Source organism: Camelus bactrianus, chromosome 7, assembly GCF_048773025.1.
Source record: "Camelus bactrianus isolate YW-2024 breed Bactrian camel chromosome 7, ASM4877302v1, whole genome shotgun sequence".
Taxonomy (NCBI): domain Eukaryota; kingdom Metazoa; phylum Chordata; class Mammalia; order Artiodactyla; family Camelidae; genus Camelus; species Camelus bactrianus.
This window is the reverse complement of record NC_133545.1, coordinates 55,544,923-55,556,926: the sequence shown is the minus strand read 5'-3', so window position 1 is coordinate 55,556,926 and position 12,004 is coordinate 55,544,923. Positions and strand designations below refer to the sequence as shown.

The 12,004-nt window shown below is 38.7% G+C and overlaps 1 protein-coding gene and 1 long non-coding RNA gene across 8 annotated transcripts in view; one reads left to right on the top strand and one right to left on the bottom strand.

Moving 5' to 3' along the window:
* THSD7A (thrombospondin type 1 domain containing 7A) overlaps positions 1–12,004 on the bottom strand; it is a 557,221-nt gene that overhangs the window by 20,042 nt on the left and 525,175 nt on the right. For all 7 annotated transcript variants that reach the window (XM_074367426.1, XM_074367427.1, XM_074367422.1 and 4 more), the window contains 6 exons: positions 8,972–9,125; positions 5,919–6,063; positions 4,460–4,575; positions 1,008–1,125; positions 633–778; positions 39–213 (listed from right to left, as the gene is read on the bottom strand). In XM_074367426.1, coding sequence (XP_074223527.1) covers positions 39–213; positions 633–778; positions 1,008–1,125; positions 4,460–4,575; positions 5,919–6,063; positions 8,972–9,125 — 854 coding nt within the window. The remainder of the gene's footprint in view (positions 1–38; positions 214–632; positions 779–1,007; positions 1,126–4,459; positions 4,576–5,918; positions 6,064–8,971; positions 9,126–12,004) is intronic.
* On the top strand, positions 5,956–6,686 carry LOC141578164 (uncharacterized). The gene is made up of 2 exons (XR_012508190.1): positions 5,956–6,092; positions 6,257–6,686. It is a non-coding gene; the product is annotated as an uncharacterized LOC141578164 (long non-coding RNA).

Genomic DNA, 12,004 nt, shown 5'->3' with positions numbered 1-12,004 from the left:
AAAAGACCAAGGTATGAATTCTGTTTTGCTGTTCTTACCTGGGCAAGGCTGGGTGCAGGTTTCTTCAAGAACCATTTTTTTATTACCATCTATAATGGGTTCAATGTCAGTACAGAATTCTTCATCCACCACTTTGCTGAAATCATCAGCCGACCCATCACTCACTACACAAGAAATGTTCCTTGTTCTGGTCCCTTCGCCACACTGGGCATCCTGAAATGGAGGAAGAAATAACTAATTAGGAAAAGAAAAATAATTCATTAGTGAGCTCATCGCTTACAGTCATCTCTGCACCACTGATTTTGATTTATGAGTAGTTACAGGAGCATCTGAAACCCGAGGGAAGAAGCCCGAGAGGGCACTAGCTATAAAGCATACAGGGAGCAATTTATTTGTTTTTGAGCCAAAGACAGGCAAATAAATTTTCATTAAAATGAATCAGTCTCCAAATGATTTTAAAAACATAGGACAGGGAGTGCTTGTTATCAAAACTAATGAAAGTTATGAAATGGCAAGGTACCTAAGATCGTTAAGGGAAACAGGCCATCTATAAGCTCTGAAAAATATTTCTGAAACCAAGTCTCTGCAGATAAAGAATACACACTTCCATGCAACCTCCTAAGATCTGATACCTGCACTTGGCATGGAGACCACTGGCCATATTGCCACTGGTAACAGGGCTTCACTGGGCATGGCTTGGACTGTTCCATCAGGGCAGGGCATGGTCTGCCATCACCTTGGAAGGGCTGGGTCACTGTTCGTCTTCGGATCATTTTTCCTTTGAGAGATACAAAGCGATGCAACCTTAGTGTAAGCACATATCTTAATGGGAGAAGGCACCATAGATGTTTCTCCTGAGAAGATCTCAGGAACAAGTAACATTTAGGTATTTTGGAAAGAGAGACACCCTAATTCAACCTTTCTGAAGATCGGACTTAAAGCAAGAGGGACATTTTATTTCCTATTCCTTGATTGTTAGTCTAGTGCTAATTACGGTACAAACAAACCTGTGAGGCCACATGTTTGAGAACACTGTGACCAAGGAGACCAGTCAGAAAGCTGACAGTTCACGGGACATTCCACCATGCAGGACGCGTTCATCTGCCAGTTCTTCTCCAGGCCAAGCTGCAAGGATAGAGGGAGATGTGTTTGTAGGGACATGACCGCGGTGTTGTCGTGATGGAAGGAGTGGGGGGAAAAGGAAAAGACAGGACCAGGGAGGAGAGGAGAGGAAGAAAAAGTAACGTATGTCATAAAAAGATGTCTGCAGGGCAAACACCCAAACTGCTGAAGTGGTTCAAGCCCAGAGAGAGGGAGCCAAAGGCACAGGATGAATGGCGAAACCCGTTTCCTCAATACACTTATATATTGTTGAACTTTTAAAATAAGCAATGGAGAAAGCAGATTTAATCTCCAAATTGGCTGAACTTCCCTAAATAAGGAATAAATAGGAAAAGCAAGATTACTTTCTAGTAGTAAAACTAAGAGTATCATCAATATACAGTTATAAAGTTGTATCTTTGGGATGTTATTTATTTTTACGTGTGCATATCAAACTAAAGCAAAAGATAAAGGCTTTAAAAATTGCCACTCAAAACCAAAAAAATAATGTAATGAAATAATACAAAGTAGTTTTTAAGTAAACTCTCTCAGAAGGAAGGTCACCAGAATTTTTTTGATTATGAACATTTACAGACATTTATTATTTTTACAAAGACTCTCCTTAAAACTGATCTCAGCAGCTAACTGTGGTGTAATTGTTATTCTGGCATTAGCCTCTCATCAGATAACGTTGTGCATTTTATTGTATTGACTTTCATTCCTTATTAAGTATTCTACCTTTAAAATACAGGATGAGATTTTGAACTTGAGTATGTATGCAAACATTTTAACAAAGTAGCATTGAAATAGAAAAAAATAAGATCTTGTTAGGAAAATGACACTTTTTACATTGGTACTCCTTGGGCATTTTCAAGACCTTTTTTATTTCTGCCTGAAAGATAAGTTTATGGTGTCTAATTTATATAGCAGAAAATGGCAAAAGAAACTTTCCCTGAAATGTTATGTTGTGGTTCAAGTATAGCTCTTGGCTCTAAGTTATTTACTGAGAGATGATCTCTGTACCACATCCCTCTGCTGGCACTCCCCTTATATTTCCACCAGTGATACCTGGCAAAGCTGAGTACTTGGTGTGAAAACTTTCATCATATCACTTAATCTAAGACTCATAAAATCACTTAAAAGTCACTGGAGATTGGCAATAGGACTCTTAAGGTGACATGATAAAAATGATGTGTTACATTTAAGGTAGATAGTAAGTTTCATAGAAAAAGGGTCTGAATCATGCTTCAACTACTACTGGCTTATTTTACTAGAGAATTAAAAAGGATGTCTGTTTACAGATATTCTGGGTGTCCTGTGGCAAGACAGTTTCCCCCATGCTACTGTCCCCCTTACATTTATTGCATTTTCTGTCTGTCTGTCTGTCTATCAATCATTAATCCAAACATATATTCAGGGATCAAAGAACAGAAAAGGAGAAACCAATTACTAGTCATCATGTGAGTTAGTGTCTGACAAACATCAAAGACAAAAGTACTACAGAAATGCTGGATGGGTTTAACCCTAATTTTCCTCTTTGTTGGGTAGTAATGCCATCTTTCTTTCTGGCGGTTAGAGAAACAGCGAGACTTAGCTACTGCTGTTGCACTGAATGCAGGGTTTGCACGTGAATTAGTAGGTACGCAATCAATCTATTGTCAAAAAGATAGCCAGCTTTTCTCAGGGCTATTATTTGATTCTGCTGCTTCCATAGGGACGGATAAAATGAGATATGAGTTGTTTAATCCATTTCCTGCAGAGAGTAGCACTGTTCTTCCTGAAGACAGTGTTTGATAAAATGTTATGATTTGAATCCCTAATTGTCATTGCAGTATTCAAATATGATCATATTTGTCCATAAAAGTAAATTTATCTAGGCTCCTGGATAATTTAAATTATAGGTACTTACATTTCATTTAAGAAATAAAAGGCCCTATTTATAGCTTTGTCCTGTAGTCATATGAAATATTTAAAAACTAGTCTTGTATAATTTGGGTTTAGCTTTCAGAAAGCTCTGAGCTATTCATCCTTATTTCGTTCTGACCCAGGAGGGCATTTACAAGTGCATTTGCAAAAAAAAAAAAAAAAAGAGACATAATAACCAACTAGAAGTAGATCACAGAAAGCTCTCCAACCTGTATATGACTGTAATAATATTATTTTTATAATGACCACATTAACTTTAATGTTATTAATTTCAAAACCAAATTGATTCAGGTATGAAATTTCTAATTAAATCTAAAGCAATAACTAAGTTATAAGATGATAGTGAGAGGAATTGATTAACTACAAACAGCATGCTTCCAGCACATTTGGGAGTTCTGTTCCCATCGACAGAGATATAGAGAGTTAAGTTAGGTCCACATGATAAGGACATCAAATGGATTAAAATAGTTCCATCTTGGGTTTTCCCTTAGGAGTTGGAACAGTTTACTGTGGGCAGATACTAACCCCCAGGATGTGTAGACAGAAGCTGTGGTCATCTGTCTACTGAACCCTGATGAGGTTAAGTTCTTCCCCGTATGTCCAAATTTATAGAGCCTGCTGCTTATCTTGGTTCCTGTTTAACCCAGTGGGCCTCAGGTGCAGGAGTCAAAACCTGTCAGGAAGAGGTGTGCCCTTTTGGTCTGGGAATCAGACAAAATAATTACAACTTGAAGAGCAGCTTCATGAATACTAAGGCAGGCCAACAGCTATGTTTTCTCAGATTTGCTTAGGTCACAGCTGATGAAATATGATCCGACATCTTCATACTGTCGGGTGAGTATGAAACTACTGGGGGCGTTACTTTTGTAAATCGGAGAATTAACAGCTACAGTTCTCTGTACCTAAAGGCACTCTGTACCTTAAGACTCCCTTCCTTTGTTTGAGTTTCAAGCTCCCTCTTATCCAGACCTGAGTCATACATTCACAGCTGGGTATTAGATCCTAATATCAAAATCTGCTACCAAACCACATGCGATCAATGTTTTGCAACAGAGAGAGTAACTGATGGCTCTTGGCAGGTGTCCCAGGCAACACAAAATTCATGTGAAATTACAAAAGATGGTGAGTAGTCTGATTAAGATTTATTGCCTCTATGCACCTTGATTACTTATTGTTCCCCAAGCATTTCTTTCAGAATAGGCTAATTAGCATACCTTTAGGCTCCAAGCAGAACAAAATACAGGAAATTATGTGTAGAAATCAGTAGTGTTGGGCAATGTCTCTTTTCAAGAGGGTGCATAGCAGCCTCTGAATAGCGCGGAAAACATCTGCTGGCAACGAGCTGCACAACGCACCGGTCACTTGGCTCGGCATGAGTTGAAATGATTTGGAAAGAATTTACTCACAAAGATCTAACCCAGCATCCCCTTACCTCTTCACAGTACTTCAGGTTAACCGACTTGCCATCACTTCGAACACAATCCAACATCCTTGTTTTCATGCCATTTCCACAAACTGCCTTCTCACTCAGCTGACACGTACTCCAGTCTGAAAGGAAGGGAGCCCATCAGCACAGAAGGCTACATAGGAAACAGATTTCAAAGGAAACTCGGATGACCTGAATCCCATATTTAATTCACAACTGCTTCCTAAGCTCCACAATCAATCATCCCACATGCAGAGCATATGGGTCTCGGCTTTGAGCGTATCAGGAGTCAAACGGCATTGCTGGGGTTGCACACGGCTGCAGGGATCATTCCTGAAGGCAGATGCCTGCTTGTCAAGCTTGACAGCTGGCCGTTTGGTGATGCTGTAAACATGGTCTGGCCTGCATATCAAAGGTCATTTTTCCCTTATGAAAGTAAAAGTTTTCAATGTTTTTGTTTTAGCAAAATAATCATAATTTTAATGGCTGGTACTTTGGGTAGCTGTATTCAAATAAAACACTGTATTTCACTTACTGTTCATACTTAGAATGTTTTAAAATGTACACTTAAATTTATTTCAAAATCACTGTGGCCATATTTATTTCACTTATTTTCTGTCTTTGGCAAAATAATTCTTTCCTCTTTCTTTCCAGGGCAACATAACATGTCCCAGAGAACTGTGATTTCATTGTGTCATTAAAGGAAATTGAAGAGAAAAACTGAAAGCGACGAAAAGCCAACCTGACTGCTACATGTCATTGTACAATTTCTGGAGTGTATTTCAATGTGAAAATCACTTGGGAAAAATTCCAAAATAAGCTTCAGTGTTGTCCTAAGTCATATAAACCAAGAAACTTGCCTTTCCTAAAGCATATGCCTTGATGGTATGAGATGAGGGTTTAGGGAAAAAAATGGAATTTAGAATGAGCCTTTTTCCTTAAAAAAAAAAAACCCTTATCTATCTTTTTTCATCTTTGATAATACTGAAATATTTATATTTTCTACATATTTTGGCAAGCTTAAGATCACTGATGTTTTTACATCAGACTAATCATGCTTATGAACTGCCCCTACAGAAAAAATTGCTATCCCAGTATTCACAGCGATTAAACATCTTCTGAAGAAGAAAGACATCTTTCAATAAAAGTGATACCCATGGGGACAATACATCTTTTACTTGCACCTTCCTAAGTGGGAGGGTGTCTTAAATAGGCACTTAGACTATTCACAATCTGCTTCAAGAGCTAATGTTTGTGTGATGTTTTCATTCCCATTATCTTGATGTTTATTAAAAAAAAAGACATAAATATTTCTGTCATTTAACACAGGATTATTTCTGGGAGAGGAAGCAGCAGGTCCAGAAGGCACGCAGACGGGAGAAGGGCAACACTTCCGGGAATGCTGCTGAACTGACAGACACGGGATCTGACCTTTAACTCCAGGAGGAAATGACAATTCACGTACCTGTTACATTATAATCATAGTGGAAGCAGTTTTTGTTCAGGTTACAGGGTTCCTTCTCAACAGCATTGGGGCAGGCTCTTCCTTCATCAGCAGGTTGTCTGATGGGATCAGCTGACCTTTGCCGGAAACTGCTTTGATTGCAAGGCTGACAAAGAATAACAACTCATCAGAAAGGTGAATACTCAGCCACAGAAGAGCTAATGTATTAGGGAGAGCACTGGAGCAGGAGTTAGAAGGGGTGGGCCACTGGCTAGCTTAAACAATTCCATCACAGCTCAGTTTCTTCATCTATAAAATCAGGGTGCTGGACAAGTTTCTGATGCTCCATCTAACTATAGGACACTGTGGACGGGGAATGCTGCCCGCCTTTCCAGTTCTACAAGGATCAAGCCATCAGCCACTGCAGCCACCCACGTCGTGTGCCCTGAGGGAAAATCAGGATGGAGAAAAACAGGAAGCAGTCTGTGCTGTGGACACTGAACCAAGATAGTTAAGATACAAACCTAACAATTTCAGTGAGCCCAGATGCCTGTATCTTCCTATATATAGGAGAGAACTCAAATCATTAACTTGAGATGTCTGTTTTTTGTCATCAGCAGTAATCTTTTGATGTCCGGCTACATGTTTTTTTTTTTTCCAGCAAAAACTTCCTAGTTATCCTGGTTCCTCCCTTACCTCTTCTTTGGAGCAGTTCCTCAGAGCTGAGAGGCTCTCTCCCAGGCTTCAGTCCTCAGTAAGATCCCCGAATAAAACTTAACTTGCAGCTTTTGTGTGTTTTTTTTCTTTGGTCGACAGTGTTTAAGAGTCTACCTAACTCAAAAAGAAATCTGCACCCCACGTCCACAGCAGCACTATTTACAACAGCCGAGACATGGAGACAGCCTCAGTGTCCATCGATGGACGAATGGGTCAAGTTGTAATACAATTATACAACAGAATATTATTCAGACATAAAAAATGAGGGTTCCTTCAACTTGTGACAACACACATGGACCTGGAAGGCATTGTGCTACATGAGATAAGACAGAGAAAGACAAATACTCTGTGATCTCGCTTACACATGGAATCTAAAACAAAACAAAACTCATAGAAAAGGATCAAACTCGTGGTTCCAGAGACGGGGGCAGGGAGGAGGGAGAAGTGGAGGAAAGTGGTCAAAGGCTACAAAGTTCCAGTTGGTTGTAATAAGTAGTAGAGATGTAATGTACAACCTGACTGTAGCTCACACTGCTGTGCGACAGGAAAGCTGTTACGACAGTAAATCTTAACAGTTCCCACCAAAAGCAGAAAAATTTGTTTCCTTTCTTCTTTATTTTTATTGTACCTATTTGAGAAGACGGATGCTAGGTGAACCTATTATGTTAATCATTTCATAACGTATGTAAATAAAACCATCATGCTATCTGCCTTTAATACAGAGGGATGTCTATCAATTATTTCTCAATAAAACGGTGACAAAAAGAGTCTGTCAACTATGGATAGATAAGTCACTGGTAAGGGAGAAGGGGTGGGATGGAGGGCTAAATTGGGAGTTTGGGATTTGTAGATATTACTATATATAAAGTAGATTAATAACAAGGACCTACTGTATAACACACGGAACTATGTTCAATACCTTGTAATGGCTTATAATGAAAAAGAGTATGAAAAGGAACATAGATAGCTGAACCACTATACTGTACACCAGAAACTAACAAAACCTTGTAAACTGACGATACTTCAATTAAAAAAAGGTAAAAAAATGGATACATCACAGCACCCACACACAAGTGATCATTATTACAGATCGCTAATGTAGACGTTATAATAAATTAATGTATCTATCTACCTACCTGTCTAACAATAGTTCCTCAGACCTGAAAAACTGTTTTAAGGATGACTTTAAATAACTAGCTATTAGTGACCCTTACTCCCTAATGCGCACACATACATGCACACGAACACAACCTAGCACTCCTTAAGAAGACGGGCTTGCCACTCTACTGGTACAGTCTTGTTCGGAAAACACTTGGTTACTAAGAGCAGAAAGAGTGACTCAGACTTGACACTGTGGAATGCAAATGGAAAATTATCTGCAAGCCCTTGCGAGGCAGCTGATTCTTTACTGTTACTATAATTTAACCTGAATCCAAGTCACCTGCCGGCCTTGTTTGGTCCCTGCTGTATCTGCTGGCTGCTAATCAGCATGTCTAATAATGTTAACACTGAACCACAAAATTAATTTCTCTTTGAAAACATGCATCTGTCCTATATTGTATTTTGGCAAATTAATTCCACATAAGATACATTTTTATCCTGTGCTTTTGATGCCATTTTTAAGTGTATAGCTTTACAGAAGTGGCCAGGGATAAGCCACATTTCCCACATCAGCAGCCAGTTCTGTTTCACGTGCCTCTCTCGCCAGGGTCCCATGGAAGTGCGCCTGTGGGCTGCTGAACTCTAGAAGCTTTGTGGGATTGGAAATTCCCAGCTGGCTCTGCAGGGCCAAAGAGACTCAGAGTCAGTGTGTGGAAAGAGATTCACTGATGCACAGCTTTCTCCTTTCCACTCCCGTTCTTACCAGGATCTTTTGCGTTTTCATGTCAATACTCCTGCTGCTGTACCCCCACGGTCTGAAAGACTATTTCTACAATTTAAATAAAATGGATTGGGCAAAAAGCAAGGGACGATAATAACCTGACACCGTTAAGGTACCTTTACTAGTGCGTCACTCTTTCCCCCTTACCCGGAGGGAATCATTATCCCCACTGCAGCTTTTAGCATGCTGTGTATTCATAAGCCATCTAAAGGCATCTTGCGCTGGGCTTAGGAGGGTGGTGGAAGAGCAGAAAGCCTGCCTGCAAGAGCGCAAACTGTTTTAGTGTGTTCAAAACATTGCTGACTTTTAAATGGCAGCCAGAAAAGAATGAAGTAGCCAACAACACACCTTGCTCTGGTAACTAATTTGGTAACTCATTTAGTACCCAAATTGTTATTTTCTTAATATTATCTTTGAAGCTTTAGTGGTAAGGAACTGAGCAAACTCTATATTAAAAAATGATTAATCGTCTCACCAAAGTGCATCGGGTCCATGGGCCCCATTCGGATATCACACAATCCTCAGGACATGGTAATTTGCACTCTCTAGAGCCCAGGGGCATCTCTTCTGGGTCACAGAGGTAGTCCTCTACATGCTCAGAAGGGCCATCCGCTGTGTTCTGCATGCATCTAGAAAAAAACACATCTATCAGTGAAGAAACCATGACAATCAGAACAATGGCCAACCCATAAGATGTTTAGTTTTTCTTAAGACATCACCATGGGGCTAGGGGATGGGAAGCTTTGCATTTTATGAGTAAAATTCACCAAACATAAAGACATAAAAGGATCTTGGCCTCCCATAAATAGTGACAGAGCTTCAGTATGATTTAAAAATCTATGCTTGTATGTATCATTATAATCTTTTAAAGTTACAGTCACTGTGTGTACACTCTGTGCATGTAAATGCTGTATGTCTTCTTCTGCAAGTAGAGGGTCATTTATACCCATATATGATGCAGAAACTAATGAGAAGTGGTCCAAAGATATTCATAGAGGGGTTGCAATTTTGGAATGTACTGGGGTTTTTTTTTTCCCTTTGGAGGGGAATGGTAGATTTCCATGGAGTGGATAGATCCATGTATGATGGAAGACAAGGCACACTGAACTCTCCTAGGGAGAGGTTTCATTAAGTGGTTTTGAAAGCAACTGATGGCGTTTATCACACTGTTTTGTCAGTTAAAAAGGAATTTTAGCCTCCTGCCTACTGATAACCTTAAAAGAAAGCCAGAAGTGAGGAGACAATCATAATAGTAATAGCACAAATTCTCTAAACGTGGTTGTTGGGATCTTTCTATATCTTGACCTTTTTTATTAGTTTTCTTTTTAACAAAACAAATTCAAACATTTTATTACATTTCATTCTATTGTAAGCAGACATAAAGTGCCCTTTACTCATCTCTTGGGAATCTAATTAATGTGGCTAGTATCAGACTTCACTTTTACGTAGTTAATAATGTCTCCAGGTACTTTACTAACAGAATAGAAAAACTTGTGCCCTCATCTGTAACTCAGAGAGGGTCAACTAAACTAGTGGGTTTGGGAAGAGAAGTGCACTGTGGAAGATGAAAAGGAAGGCTTGTGCTCTTAAGCCTCTCAAACCCATGGCCATGTTTTATAAACAACTGATTGAATTACATTACCAATTATCCCTGGAGTCTCAACTCTTCTCCGGGATTTACAATCAGTAGGGACGTTGCATTTTCACAAATCTACTCTGTAAGATCACCTTTCTATACAGCGCTGCTGATTTTAATAGAAATGTGGTTTTCCAGCGGGATGCATTCAAAGACAGGAAAATGATGCTATTGGTCATGTCTTAACTGGGATGCAGCCTGAAAAAATATACACCCTAATACACACCTCTGCATTTTTTTTGGTATATTGAATAAATATATGAAAAAGTAATCAAAATATGCAAAGGTAGATACTTATTTAATTTCATTGTTGAAGGAAAAAAATTAATAATAAATTTCTTTGGGAGAATTTTAGTTTCCCAGGAAAAAGGTCTAGCTTCAGTGGCATTTCTAAAACATTCTGTTGACAGCAGCTCTGAGAGAAAATGGAGCAGACAGGACAGTTCAGTCTCCAAAGCTGGATTTGCTGCTAAGAAAAGACTGCATTCAAGTTAGGCACCGACATGATATCCAAGGATTACCTTGCAAAATTATCTATTGATCCTGAATTAAGGACAGATGTTCTTTATTAAGTAGTTATGTACATAAAACTTCATTTTCAAAGCTTTTCTCCTCCTTCTATTTTTATACAGATAATAGATTCACTTCAGGAAAATAAGAAGAAATTTTTAAAAATTCACTTAATTCTATTGGAGATAACCACTCTTAACAGACTATTATATTTAAACCTATGTTTTTATTTCCTTAAATAGGAGCAAACTTTATCAACTATTTGTACCATTTAAGAAAAATATCAACAATACATTAGGAACATCTTCTCATGTTATTAACTGTTTTTCTAAGATAAAACTTTTAATGACTATGAGTTCCATCATTTGAGTGTGCCACAATGGCTAAAAAATCCTTTATGTTGACATTCAGATTATTTACATTTTATTTAATTTGCTACTAATGAGTTTATTTTATCACTACAGAGTACAGAATAAATATTTGGATCAATCAAGTTTTGAGCCAAAAGGAAAGCACTTTAAGGTCATTTGCTTTCTTCAAATTCTTGGCCTTTCTCCTCTACATAGGAGAAGGAATTACGCTGTGAGAAAACAACTACATTAGAAAACAGGGTGTAGAACCAAGTTGGAGGCCAAAGGTAGGGCCTAAGGGTTACCACAGATGTGGCATTAAGGTGTGCATTATCTGCAGAGAATAGCAAAAGCAACAACAGGAGTAACCACATCTGTCTGGTTTTTATTATCAGCAGGTGCTGGCAATTCTAAAAAAAGATCAGTGAAAAAATATTCCCAACCACCAGGGCGAACCACTTGTATCACGCAGTCTTTGATATGCCATTCCACCGTAAAAGAGAAAGAATGAGAGCACATACACTGAAACCTGCTCTCTGGAAGAGAGCTCATCTGTCCTGAAATGTCACCGAGTGCCTGCCCCTAGCAGGACAGTCGACCTCAATCAGCAGAGGAAAAGGCCTGGGAGGTGTACCACCCGGCCAGTAAAGGAACGTCCCTGCAGGGTCAGAGACGCCAGTCAACACTGATCTTCTCCTTTCTCTGTCTGCGTTGAAAAAGTTTACTGAAAAAAACAAATCGACCTGAAAAGTTACTTTGTTTAAGACATGTTTAGAAATGTCGAGAATTTATATTCACTGAGCAAAAAGAAGCAATATACACATCGATAGCTGCCGAAAAAAGCTGAAGTAACAGTAATTCTTTATTATTATTTTTTACTAACAAAAAACCACTCTGATAAAATTTTTAATATAAGGAAAATACTTTTAAATTTGAAAGGGAAATTTTAAATTTGGAAGAAAATTGGTAGAAAACAGAATCTCTCTTTTTCTTCCCTGTTTCCCTATCAACT